The sequence below is a fragment of the Mytilus galloprovincialis genome, chromosome 1 (genome assembly GCF_965363235.1).
Source record: "Mytilus galloprovincialis chromosome 1, xbMytGall1.hap1.1, whole genome shotgun sequence".
Lineage (NCBI taxonomy): Eukaryota > Metazoa > Mollusca > Bivalvia > Mytilida > Mytilidae > Mytilus > Mytilus galloprovincialis.
The window spans coordinates 119,567,760-119,582,235 of record NC_134838.1 but is presented as its reverse complement, the minus strand read 5'-3'; the positions used below and the strand labels follow the sequence as shown (position 1 = coordinate 119,582,235).

At 31.1% G+C, this 14,476-nt stretch overlaps 1 protein-coding gene across 7 annotated transcripts in view; it reads right to left on the bottom strand.

Annotated features, from left to right (window-relative positions):
- The window catches only part of LOC143054828 (adhesion G protein-coupled receptor L2-like), a 60,558-nt gene that overhangs the window by 3,600 nt on the left and 42,482 nt on the right, over positions 1 to 14,476 (bottom strand). For 4 of the 7 annotated variants that reach the window (XM_076227881.1, XM_076227898.1, XM_076227882.1 and 1 more), the window contains 16 exons: positions 13,404 to 13,598; positions 12,795 to 12,975; positions 11,641 to 11,778; positions 10,968 to 11,194; positions 10,369 to 10,421; positions 9,812 to 9,932; positions 9,166 to 9,269; positions 8,652 to 8,754; positions 8,257 to 8,410; positions 6,848 to 6,914; positions 5,453 to 5,519; positions 4,517 to 4,623; positions 3,870 to 3,944; positions 2,615 to 2,783; positions 1,909 to 2,034; positions 1,217 to 1,289 (listed from right to left, as the gene is read on the bottom strand). In XM_076227881.1, coding sequence (XP_076083996.1) covers positions 1,217 to 1,289; positions 1,909 to 2,034; positions 2,615 to 2,783; positions 3,870 to 3,944; positions 4,517 to 4,623; positions 5,453 to 5,519; positions 6,848 to 6,914; positions 8,257 to 8,410; positions 8,652 to 8,754; positions 9,166 to 9,269; positions 9,812 to 9,932; positions 10,369 to 10,421; positions 10,968 to 11,194; positions 11,641 to 11,778; positions 12,795 to 12,975; positions 13,404 to 13,598 — 1,960 coding nt within the window. Of the gene's footprint in view, positions 1 to 876; positions 905 to 1,216; positions 1,290 to 1,908; positions 2,035 to 2,614; positions 2,784 to 3,869; positions 3,945 to 4,516; positions 4,624 to 5,452; positions 5,520 to 6,847; positions 6,915 to 8,256; positions 8,411 to 8,651; positions 8,755 to 9,165; positions 9,270 to 9,811; positions 9,933 to 10,368; positions 10,422 to 10,967; positions 11,195 to 11,640; positions 11,779 to 12,794; positions 12,976 to 13,403; positions 13,599 to 14,476 lie in introns of those variants that run through there. The other 3 variants (XM_076227912.1, XM_076227922.1, XM_076227904.1) reach the window with 3 other exon arrangements.

The window sequence follows — 14,476 nt, the reverse complement described above, 5'->3', positions numbered from 1 at the left end:
TCATGCTAATTATAACAAATTAATTTGTGAATTTCATGCATTGATTGAATTTATCAATCGAGTATTTCAACAAATAAATAATGAGCATTCAGAAAATTCATGAATTTATTCTGCTGGATTACTTAATCCATCAATCATATTCAAATGGAACAGTCTAATAAGAAACAAGAATGTGTCCCCAGTACACGGATGCCCCACTCGCACTATCATTTTCTATTTTCAGTGGACCGTGAAATTGGGGTAAAAACTCCAATTAGAAATTAAAATTAGAAAGATCATATCATAAGGAACATGTGTACTAAGTTAAGTTGATTGGATTTCAACTTCATCACAAACTACCTTGTCCAAAACCTTAACCTGAAGCTTGCACTATCCTTTTCTATGTTCAGTGAACCATGAAATTGGGGTCAAAAGTCTAGTTTGGCATTAAAATTAGAAAGATCATATCATAAGGAACATGTGAACTAAGTTTCAAGTTGATTAGACTTCAACTTCATCAAAAACTACCTTGACCAAAAACTTTAACCTGAAGCGAGACAAACGGACAACAAAAGGATGAGCGAATCAATGGACGGTCAAACAAACCCACAGACCAGAAAACATAAAACTTGTGGTGTGGATCATTTATATTTTATTGCAACAGAAAATAAAGTCATGCTTCTTTGTTTGTTGAAAGGTATAAATTACATATAATTAGATAAGACTACCAAGAAATGTGGTTTTGCTGTTGGAATATTTTGTTATTATCAGACCAGCTTGTTTCTCTTGACTATGGAATGACCAATAAGGGATACAGTAAGAATACACTCAGAATTTCTGGATGAATAGTAGACTGTCAATAGATTTATTGTAGAATGTTTTGTTCTAAATACTACACCTTCATATATACTGTTCCTGAATTACACTAATATAACATAAAAAATATTGCAGTTACTCATCTAGTTGGTATTCAAACAATTGTTTAAATAAATTAATAATAAAAAATGCTTTGAATTCTTAAGACTTGTTACATATGATCCACTGTTTTTGAAATGATTTAAATGATACTTTTTGTCTGTAAATTTCGAATTCTTTAGATAGTGTAATGTACCTAAACTTAAGGTTTAATACAATTTCCTGGGGTAGTGAAGATAGCCTAACTGACATACAACAAACAAACAATTGAACATATTAAAGTATTTTTTTTAATAAGAATGAAACAGGCTATCATATTTACCTTTTGACGATTTTTCTAATGTAGAGCCTGAAGACTTCCTCCTCCGTTTCCCACTCCAGAACTTCAGTAAATGCTGAAACAGAAGTTTCAAATTTACATTTGACCAAACAATAAACTGCTGCTGCGCTAGGAGTGCATGATTTGCCCTTCCTTGTTGTAAGAATGAAATAGATCAAGTTATTAATCAGTAGTCCCATTAAATAGCCCTTATAAATATATGCATAAGATATCCTTATTTTTGTATGTTTAACAACATCTTGTGTTGGTCAATCTTTAGTTTTCTATTGAATGTTTAGTGGACTTTTGTTTTTTGCCATGGGGTTGTCAGTTTCTCTTGTGTGTTTTCAATATTTCCTTGGTTTCTTCTGCCTATTCTTGACCAATTGATATTTCATTTTGTTTCATATATATTTTTTTCAATAGAAATTGTTAATCGACCTTGTGAACCAGTTTCAACACTAACTAAACAAACATACATAAATAAGGCCGTTAGTTTTCTCCTTTGAATTGTTTTACATTGTCATTTCGGGGCCTTTTACAGCTGACTATGCAGTATGGGTTTTGATCATTGTTGAAGGCTGTACAGTGACCTATAGTTGTTAATTTCTGTGTCATTTTGGTCTCTTGTGGAGAGTTGTCTCATTGGTAATCATACCATATCTTCTTATTTCATATATAAATAATTGACTTACTCCACCAGATGATGTCGAGTTTGGTGATGTAGAACCAAGACTTCCTGAATAACCCACAAATAGACTCCTTATACAACCTGGCAGCCATGTTGCTCTGTAGGCAAACTTCTTGTATTCTTTCTTTACCTGAATGATACAAGTAAGATATTTTATTGAACATTTACTTGCCATTTGCTGCTTTTTTCATGTTTTATAAATTGTGAGAGTTTGATGGCCAATCTGTTATTGTTACCGGTACCTATAACCAAAAACTTCTATAACAATTCATGGCGACATAATCAAAATTTGATTATTTAATAATTCTTTACTTGTACAATTTTATACTCTTCTTTTTTTTCATATTTCTGAAAGCAATTATTTTCTTATACAGTATTCTATAAGAAGAAATATGAAAGGAGATTGTTCTTTTCTTTATTCACGTTTCAAAACAAATTTATAAGCTGTAATTCTATTTATAACTTTAACAACTCCTTACTTCTTTGTTTTAACTGAAAACTATTGTAATGTGTACCTATTTTATACTACAAACTGTCAATCCATAATAGAATATGTTCAAATTTTCACATTTTCCCCTGAATTGATTAAGGTTCTAGTGTGAACTGTTATATTTTTTTTCATATTTGAATTTATAAAACTTTCTGTATATAAACATTCTACAATACCATATAGAAAAATGTATAAATTCTTTTTTAGAACTATGCCATACCTTTTCATTCATGACACAATGGAACACAAAAATAAAGACTCCCTGTAAGGTGTTGAGTATGGTGAAGAGATAGGCCATCACCACAGACTCCTTGCTGATATATAAAACTCCAAAGGACCAAGTCAAGCCCAACAGGACCACTAGCACTATTGCTCCTTTTAACCAAGATCTGAAATGATGGCGAAAAATAAATAAAAACAAATGTCAAGGTATAAAAGTAAAACTGGTATAAAAAATTTATGTGTTCAGATTAGATAAATTTGCTATGTGAAATCTGAAAGAAGACTAGAAGTAGATAATGTATTCTGTAATAAGTAATTAATAGATTATTGTGAGTTTAATTGCAACTATATGTACTGTGATTTCACCTGTTAAAATGCACATTCCTATCACATTAACACTACATTAATTTTAATTCCTTTCTGATAATTCTACTAAAATCAAATGAAAGCAAAACAATGATCATAATGCAATTCAAATATGATATATACTATCCATACTACTTAACTATGGAGAAACAACAACATGAATTTTCTGTCAGTAAACAGATCTATTTTAAATGAATCAGAAAGCTTCACATGCATAATACAAAAGCAAGCAACATATACTAGAGGATAATATGTAAGCATTAAATTAAATACTGAGTAGGAAGATTAATTATACTGTAAATACATCTGGTAAGAAAAAAAAACATTTACTTCTTTGAAAATATTGATTTAGTTATATATAGGCCAAAATGCAGTTCATGCAAAATTCTATACCAAAATAAATGGAAATTGAATTTTTTGAAGTCCTCCAATTTCATTTGATTATATTTTAAGGTTTAAATTGTCACGATTATATCAGAACATAAATATATTAAAGAAAAACTGATCATATTTAAAGTCTAAAAAAAAATCATAACGAATTTATTAAGCTGCAAAAAAGTATCAATAACTTTATTAACCCAACATAAAATTAAAAAAAAAAAAGATTATTAAACAAATTGAAGATTTAAAAAATGATAAAAAAAACCCCACAAAACAAAAAGCAACAACCCAGGCTACTAACAACACAAATAGCAATAGCACAGCTTATTTATAAACTGTAAAAACACATGTATTATATTCTTGGAAACTAGTTCTCATGATTAATTATTTTTTGTTTGTTTACTTTGAGTTCAAAAAGCAGAAAAACTATTAATCCAAGAATATAATGATGATTTTACAGCAGCCAAGCACAGCAAGCTAATAGAGCACGGACAACAATATCTTACGGAAGTTCAGGACTCAGATGAGATTTATCATTGATATTGGTACTTCCAGAACTACTTCCTGAGTTAGGTTCACCACTGTGTAAAAACATTATTCTATTTTATAAAGGCAGCCACATTTACAACTTTCTTTGGTTTTTATCTTTGTTAACTCTCTTTTATTTTTACCAAAGGTTTACTCTAGCTCCTAATAATTTTTAGTTTTCTCGTATTAATTTATTGAAAAGTCTTAATCATAAAAGATATGTGTAAGAAAGCTGCATGTTATTTTGCAACATATACATAAGTTTAGAACAAAGATACATTATCATCTATCCTAAAACTGCTTAAATACACACCACACACCACCAAACAATTACTAATTTTATCGGTTTCCTAGTCTAAGAACTTTTCTGCATAATTTTTCTGACTGATATTATGTGTACCACTGTATTGATATGGAACACAAAAATACTAGATGAAACATAATAATTGATGCTGATATTGATGATAAAGGAATAAACAATAGTTTTGAATGTCTTGAAGTTAAAAACAATCATTAAATAATATATTATCAAACTGTTATTTGAGTTATATGAGATATATACTTAACTAGCTGAAGAAAATTTACATTGTTTTAAATTATTTCTATCATTGAACAGGTTACATACTTTATTTTCTGTAGTCTTGTTTTTTCTTTGGTTCTTAATGATGAAGCTAGGGTGTTAGAATGGCGACACATCATGTAGATGGCAATACCCAGCATGATTATATTTATCTGAAAAAGAGAAAAAAATCAAATTACAAAGGTTATTATATATTATCATTCACTGTATTGTTGTTTCACATATTAACATATCTGTGATAATTAATAATCATTATTTAAAGAGAAATATAAATACACAAATGTTAAATCGCATAATTGTTAGAACTTTTTCAATTTAAATCAATGATATAAAGCAATCAATCAAGGGATATATATTCTCTCTTCAGATGTATAATCTATTCAAATCTAACATGAATGCATGATTTTTTTATTAGTTGTTAGTGGCTTTGAACTAGCTGTCAGATAACTGCGAGTACTCTCAGATCTGTTTATTGTGTCTTTTTGTGTCAGGATTTATAAGTACCTGGCCACGTCCACTTGTATTTTTGTCCATCTGATGAGTTAAGCCTTTTTCAACTGATTTTTATAGTTCGTTCTTATGTTGTACTGTTATACCACTGTCCCAGGCTAGGGGAGGGTTGGGATCCCGCTAACATGTTTAACCCCGCCACATCATTTATGTATGTGCCTGTCCCAAGTCAGGAGCCTGTAATTCAGTGGTTGTTGTTTGTTTATGTGTTACATATTTGTTTTTCGTTCATTTTTTTACACAAATAAGGTCGTTAGTTTTCTCGTTTGAATTGTTTTACATTGTCTTATCGGGGCCTATTATAGCTGACTATGCGGTATGGGCTTTGCTCATTGTTGAAAGCTGTACGGTGACCTATAGTTGTTAATGTCTGTGTCATTTTGGTCTTTTGTGGATAGTTGTCTCATTGGCAATCATACCACATCTTCTTTTTTAAACTGTCAGTTAAATTCTTAAAGTTATTTAACTCACCAATATAACAGCACACACTGGTCCTACAAAACTCCAAATGAAATAATTCTCTGTCTTCAACCAACAACTGAAATAGAAGGATTATGCTATGAAAATCTAAAATTTCTCAAAAGTTCTTCTAGTTAATCTTTCATTGCATGCAATTATTATAAACCCAATTTCACAGGTTTACCAATATCACAGCTATGTAAAAATTTGGTACACTTTGTTTAATCTAAACTTAACAAGAGGCTGTCACAACGACAGCAAACCGGATTTATTAATATTTATTTGTGTCCTGGCAATATCACAAGAACCATTACTGATGAATGGTGAAAGTGAAAATCGTCAATATCAAATTTGACCTCCATTTTGTCATCAGTATCAACATCTTAAAATTTGAAAAGCTTAGATTGAATGGTTCATGAGTAAATGCAACAACATGAATGGAAACGCCATTTCACAATCTTTCAAGAACCATAACTCCTGAACAGTAAAAGTCAAAATCGTCATAATTGAACTTGACTTTTAATTTGCCATCAGTAACAACATATAAAAATTTCAAAAGCTTTGGTTGAATGGTTCATGAGAAAATGCACGGACACGACTGGAAACACCATTTTTCAATCTTTCAAGAACCATAACTCCTGAACGGTAAAAGTCAAAATCGTCATTATTGAACTTGACCTCCATTTTGTCATCACACAACTGGAAACTCCATTTTTCAATCTTTCAAGAACCATAACTCCTGAACAGTAAAAGTCAAAATCGCCATTATTGAATTTGACCTCCATTTTGTCATCAGTAACAACATATTAAAATTTGGGAAGCTTAGGTAGAACAGTTCATGCGTAAATGCATGGACACGACTGTAAACTCCATTTTTCAATCTTTCAAGAACCATAACTCCTGAACGGTAAAAGTCAAAATCGCCATTATTGAACTTGACCTTCATTTAGTTGTCAGTAACAACATATTAAAATTTTAAAAGCTTTGGTTGAACGGTTCATGAGTTAATGCACGGACAACATTTGATTCCCGCCCGCCCGCCGTACATCCCCAAATCAATAACCGACATTTTTGTCACAAAAATCCGGTTAAAAATCTAGACTTAAAATAAATAATTTGCAACAAAGAATTTATAAATCATTGTTCTACATCACATTCTCATTTTCTTTGTCAATTATACCTGACATAGGGAATTCAGGTACTACAAGGCAGGTTTGGGATTTTGGAGTTTGTAGAAACACCACATTAACAATCATTAAACACTGCTTGAATAAATATTTTGTTTAAATTGGAGGTTCAGAGGGCCATGAGCAGATCCCAGACCCCCTGTTGTAATTGGAGATAACCCCTCCTCCATATGTCTCGCTTGGTGAACTCAGTACACCTGTATAACATAGAATAACTCACTGTAATTCAGTTCCATAACCTTCATGGTTGACCGCTGCTGAAACACCAACTATTATAGTGGGTACCCCTGCAAAATAAAAATATTATATCAATCTATATTGTTTAGGAATTTCATATCTGTCAGATCACCAGAATAAAAGATATTGATTTCCCGAAGAAAACATATTCCATTAATACTTTCTGTACTAGCAGTGAACGTATTCTCATAATATTCAATTTAAATTTGCAAAAACAGTTTTTATTATTGCAAAAATGTGACAGGGTTATAATCGCAATAATTCAAACTCACATTTTGAAATCTTTAATAAGAATCAAATAGGAATTTTCTCAATATTGCAAAACTTAAAATAGTACTTTACTCTTGAATGTCAAAATCAGAATAACAAGAGTGCACACACTGAAATGTCTCACCTTCTCTACTAATCATGGATATTGATAGTCCTAAATATAAAGCTTTATTACAACTGTCACATAAACCTAACATAAACCAAGAGAACTAAACATTGACCTCTAAACCATGAAAATGAGGTCAAGGTCAGATGAACCAAGCCAGACAGGCATGTACAGCTAGCAATTCTTCCATACAACAAATATAGTTGACCTATTGCTTGTAGTTTAAGAAAAACAGACCAAAACACAAAAACTTAACACTGAGCAATGAACCGTAAAAATGAGGTCAAGGTCAAATAAAACCTGAGCGACTGACATATAGATCATAAAATATTTCCTTACACCAAATATAGTAGATCTATTGCATACAGTATAAGAAAAACAGACCAAAACACAAAAACTAAACTATAACCACTGAACCATGAAAAAGAGGTCAAGGTCAGATGATACCTGTCAGTTGGACATGTACACCTAATAGTGCTTCCATACACCTAATATACTAGACCTATTGCTTAAAGCATCTGAGATATGGACTTGACCACCAAAGCTTAACCTTGTTCACTGATCCATGAAATGAAGTCGAGGTCAAGTGAAAATTGTCTGACAGGCATGAGGACCATGAAATGAGGTCAAGGTCAAGTGAAAACTGTCTGATGGGCATAAGGACCTTGTAAGGTATGCACATACCAAATATAGTTATCCTATTACTTGTAATAAGAGAAAATTTAACACTACAAAAAATCTAACTTTTTTTCCAAGTAGTCACTGAACCATGAAAATGAGGTCAAAGACATTGGACATGTGACTGACGGAAACTTTGTAACATAAGGCATCCATATACAAAGTATGAAGCATCCAGGTCTTCCACCTTCTAAAATATAAAACTTTTAAGAAGTGAGCTGACACCGCTGCCACCGTAGCCGCCAGATCACTATCCCTATGTCGAGCTTTCTGCGACAAAAGTCGCAGGCTCAACAAAAATGAATGCAATAATTTCTGAATTTACATTATTCACTCACCATATCCAAACAAATAGTACCAAAGTCTTCTGGACCTCTCTGCTTCAAACACTTCTATCAGCATGACATATAACTGGACACCCTCTAGACACATCCAACTAAACGCAGCTAGAAACCAGAAGTGTAGTAACCCAGCCACAATACCACATACAATCTAAAACAACATAACAATAGATTACAATCTAAAACAACATAACAATAGATTATCAAAACTTATAAAGAACTATTCTGAACTTAGAGCTTTGTTTAATTATAGAGGTGAACTTAATGAGTTTTTCTCCCGAAGTATAATGAACAGTGTGAAATGCTATCTATAGACTGTACCAATGTTTTGTGAGTAGTATATTATTTGCTTATCTATCAAAAGAACACATATATTTTAAGTTGTTACTAACCTTATACTGAGTTAGGTTGATACCCACTAAAAACACAATCTCAGCCATCATTAGGGACAAACATAAATTCTTGTGTATTGTGTTTCTATCACACTGAAGATTTCTGGAGAAAAAAAAAACAATTTGAAAAGTTACTGAATACAATATGGCTAAAACATTACATACCAGCTGATTTCAGTTTAAAACTACGAGTTTTATACATCAAAGTTATGATTCATTACTTTCTTTTGTAGTATATTCTACAATGGTGTAAACTAAAACTATCAATCACTTTTCAATTAAAAGTATTTATAACTTAATCTAAGATGAAATAGGGTAGAAAAATAATTGCTTAAATACTAATTTACAATAATGTTTACCAATCTGAATATGGTTTCACTGCATGGACATTGGTATACACGTTATACCTGATGTAAAGAACATTCTACATAATTTTAAGAGGAAGGTCTAAAAAATCTATAAATAAATATTTGATAAATTTTCTTTTCAAGAAGACAGAACTTCCGCTACTTACTTGAAAAAACAGAATGTAAAGATACAACACAACAGACATGTGATGGACACAATACATCCTAAGTAGGTTATAGCTGTCAGTGTGATCTGGTGCTCCAGGGACAACTGGAAGTGAATAATATTAAATGTTATACAATGGACAATCTTCAACTCTGCACAAAATCTCATAATCCCAGGCCAACACTTTTCAACTACATATCTGTTTGACCTGGTCTTAGTGACTTTGGTCCAAAGTAATCGCCCACTATTACAAAGTTTGACCTAGTTTTCACAATTTTGATACTTTTGCATTATCTTCTGCAAATGACCAGAACTAGAAACTCTAGTTCTTCACATGTTGATGTCAATCAGCTGCCCTAACCATGCCAGTGATCCACTGTAAATATTTGAACAGTCAAGATCTTTTCTTTCCTGTTTCAGAACTGTTACTATGATGTTAAAAATGTTTATAAATATAAAATCTATATTTTTTTTACACTGAAAGAAAATACTGAATTTGTTAAGCCATTTGAAAAATGATAGTTTTACAAACACAATAACGCTTGGGAAATTGAAATCAGTCATACTAAAATTGAAATATATGAACAAGAGTATCTTTTATCTTGAGATATTTACTCAAGTTTTGTTTTGCATGTGAAATCATATACCTTAGTGCCAACAGTATCCATCAAGATGGCAAAGTTTGTCATGTGATCACACTGACATGTTGTGTGGGAATTGTTAGTTTTCACTAAACTACAACCATTATCTGACCACTGTCCTGATAAACTGAAATTAAAAAATATAAAATCTTAAAATTCAGGTTTTCAGCTATTTTATTGTTTGAATAATTCTTTCAAGGAAAAGTCTTATTTAAATGTGTATTTGATTATAATTTCAGTATGCATGTTATGATAAATTTTAAGGTATCCCAACGGTCATCAATGTTACAATAATATTCATTATTTTTCAAAAACAATAACTCAAACTTCTAGTTATTAAAATTTTGGATAAATGTGATAGACAAAAAATCATTAAATCATTTGACTTTCATCATGATCATAGGAGACTCTGAATTTTTTTAAATCACAATATAGTCTATGTGTATCAATTTTTGTCCTGATACTTTATTTCATTTTCTTATCAAAATAGTAAATTTCGTACATTATCTAAAATATAATGTGATTTTTAATTCTCTTAATTTATAAGCCTTATCAGTAATAACCTTTCATTGAATTGCCAGTAAGAACATACAGCATGAAATCCTGGTTGAGGGGCCTGGAAAATAAAAGATAGCATGTAATGTACTACATCTAAAATGAAAAAAAAATCATCAAACAAATCAAGTGGTTTAAATTCAGTTATAAAATATTCTCTTTAATATTCAATCTCGAGGGTGAAAAAAAAGTATCTCCACTAATTAAGGAAATCGGATTTCTCTTTGAAGCATTAAACTCAAAAACTTAAACTTCTTTTTGACTCTAGTTCAACCTAAGAGTTGACCTGAATTTAAAATATGATATGGTTTCATTAATGTCACTCAACAGATAAAAGAGTTAGGTATTTGTTCTTGCGATGGTGACATATTTGAATCATATCGGTCTATCTAAATATCAATATGTATTTGTACATCTACAATTCTGTTTTGGCTAATGTTATTGTCCATCTTTATTTCATCTTAGAACAATCAATAAGGCAAGAGCCATATGGCACCAGGTCATACTACATGAAATCAGCCTTATATCACAGTTTATTCCTTAGTTTTTCATATTGAACTCGTTCCATCATTTTTAAAAGATAATAAACACATAAAACTGTTGATACCTGTTTATGTTTCAAGGTAAATGTCAAAGGCTTTGACAGCGCGAATTTAGTTTTCCTGCCGTTAACTGAAGTTGAGAAAATATTAGTTCCAATGAAAGGTTGAGTATCGTTGTTGGCAGTTTCATCTCCATCATCCTTGTTATTTTCAGCCCCAGTATCTTCCTCTTTAGGTGGACTCATGAACTCACTTAGACTTTTGTAGACGAGAAAAACTATCCTAACCTCACCTGCAAAATATGGATTATTTTGTTTCATTTTTTTTTTTTTTTTTGTCAACACACAACTTATAAGTAAGAGAATTCCCAAAGATATCAATACAACTGAACTTAGACTTGACACACATACATATTCAAGTGCACATTTCGTAAAATACTTCTTTTTTTCTGCTGTCTTAAACTTTCAATATAATATTCATTGAACCATTCATTATAAAACCTAAATATCCTGATTTTCAACCATGCTACAGGTTGTTAAGGGATGCATCTGAAAATGTATCACATGGACGATAATGGTATAGCTAACTTATATAAACCCTGAAACAAAATTTCAGAAATCCTGATGATGTAGTTTCTGAGAAAGATGCTGTGAAAATCATTACTGGGACGAATAGATGGACAGACAGAGGTAATACAGTATACCCCAATTTTTTTTAAAGTGGGGATTAAATACTTACCATTATTAGAAGAGTTGACAAGACTTTCTACAGGAATAGTAACGAAATCGTCAGCATCCTCTCGATCGTCAACAGAAGAAGGGAAACTCAGTCTTTTGGTTGTTTGATCTTCAGTACTAATGGCATTCACTTCCATAACTGAAACAGAAAAGATTAAATAAATTACATGGATTCAACTCATCATTTACAAACGCCCAAATGTAAACATACTGCAGGTTTATAATAGACAGGTGTAAGCATATCTCCGCCTATAACAATCGAAGATTTACTTTCCAAGTGTTGAAACATGTTTTGATTTTTTCACTAAGCTAATCACTCATTTCTTGACGGTATTATTGTATTATACTTATAAAATTCTATTTGAGTAAATTTAAATTGCAGATGTTATTAGTGTGTATAATTAATTTAAAATAAAGAACCAAAATGTCCATTTCTTATTAAATTCCCGCAAAATGAGATATACAGCTCTTGTTTTATAATTTATGTTGCAAATTTTAAAAAAATATTCCAATACCGGTACATTTTTCACAAAATTTCATCATGTTTGTGGTTTTTCCAAAAGTATGTCAAAAAGATTGAAATAAATAAATAATTGCACAGGTATGCTTTAATTGCCTTAAATTGTTCTTTTAAAAACAGTAAGAAATCAAGAAATGGAAAATTTTTTGTAATATGGATCTACGCAAGAATTGAAGCAAATGTTGATGAATGTATAATAAACCAAAAATGAATTTAAAAATGTATTCAACTTTGTACATCTATTCACAGTACAACTTGTACAGCACCATAATCTTATTTTTTTTAAATTTTCACATTCACCCAAAAGGCTTATGAAGCTTGCAATTACATGAGGGGGGAGGACTTTTATCGGGACTCAGGATTTCAGGATCCGGGAATTCTTTTTTCGCATTTCGGGATGTCAGGGTTTAAATAACTTTAAATTCGAAACTCAGGATTTCATGTTTTTAAGCCTCAGATCTCGGGATCAGGACCCCTCCAAACCCCCCTCATACATGTTTTATGCTTCACAGAGATGATACAAGGGTACCATATACCTAAACTGTCCATAAAATCTCCCAATATTAATTCGGTATACTTAGTTATAATATAACAGCTATCTTCAACTTATCTATCTATCATTTAATAACACTTACATATATTGAGATCCCTAGTGATGACAGGAGGGTCACCTACTTCTAAACTGTCAGCTATCTGGTACCCTGTTTCTTCCATATTGACAACCAGTGATGTAGCTACACGAGTTCTCTCCCTTTTAGGCAACCCTTTCCAGGAGTTAGAATCAGTCAAGAGGTTACTGCCAGTCTTCAGTATTGACTAAAATCACAAAATATGATACTCTTAATTCATATATTGGTGTTCTAAGTTTCAAGCTAATGTGACTACATACTGTCTTATATAACCTGATATTGGACAGATGCACAGCCCGGAACATAAATTGCCCCTACACTATTTTAGGCACAGCATAAAATTTTCCCATTATAGCCCCTAATTAAATGATTGAATAATAATGAAGTTGCAGATTACAAAGACTAGGTAACTTAAGTGAAAAGTTATACTGGTAAAGAATTGTGTTGAGGTTCATGTAGAATTTACCTGAAACTTACCAAAGGTCATTTTCAGAGACTTGATTTTCAGGTGTTGGTATTATTATTTGGTGAAAACAGCAATGTTACAAGAATAATCAAATTTACATCAAATGCGAAATAATTTTTTAAGATATTGATGTTCAAATCTATACATACCTTGGCAAACTTTTTAACTTTGTTTCTTTTTTGTCGTTTTGTCATACCACGAGTCTGGGTGATTAACTGTTCATTAAGTTTGGGGAAAAGATCAAGTGTTGTTTTCTTCAAATCACCCGGACCAAACTTATTATTAGCAGTCCTCTCATTGAGTGTTGTAGCCACCTCTTCTACATTATCTGAGCCAGTCTCTATCTGTAATCAAATAAACAAACAATTACCTGAATATCTAAAGATGACTTTCATTTCATACATTTTTTTCTGATAAGAAAATGATGAAATTTATTTTCAATTGCATTATATTTTTTCATCATTTATGTAAATAAACAGGGTGTTATGTTGCTCCATTGGACAACCCATTTTTGTTTTACATCATACTGTTGAATTGAAATGTTCAGTTTATATATCCACTGCATTGAATTTTTAAATAAGAGGCCAATTTGAAAATGGTGTATCCTGTTATATACAATTGTATATTGCACTATGAAGCTTGACAACCTTTCTTTCACATGATGAATTCAGCATTACTTATAATCTGTATGAGTTTTAGTCATTTGAAAAGAAAACAATGATCTTAAGGTTTAAACACAATTAAGATAAAGGAACATAATTTATTTATAGCAAGTTCACAGAAAAAAAGGATTGAAAAAAGTCTGGTAGTTGGTCTTTCAACAGAGTAAAAAGTCTGGTAGTTGGTCTTTCAACAGGAGAAGAGTAAAAAGTCTGGTAGTTGGTCTTTCAACAGGAAAAGAGTAAAAAGTCTTTGAAAAGCAGATTAGAAAATGATCAACCATCCATGACCTATTTAAAAGCTTCCAATGAATTCCAATATAGGGATTATGCAGATAGAAGAATTTTTCCAGGCCTAATTGTATTTAATTACTGGCTAATATGGTTAACAGTAGAAAGGTATGAAAAATAAAACATATTTAAATGAATATAAAAAGGCTCTATATAAATTTTATAAGATGGAATGAAGTCTCAAACAAAATATAACAATCCAGTGTGATGAACACAAATTATAAATAAACATAACATAGCATTTGGATTTTAGGTAAAAGAAAGATATTTTT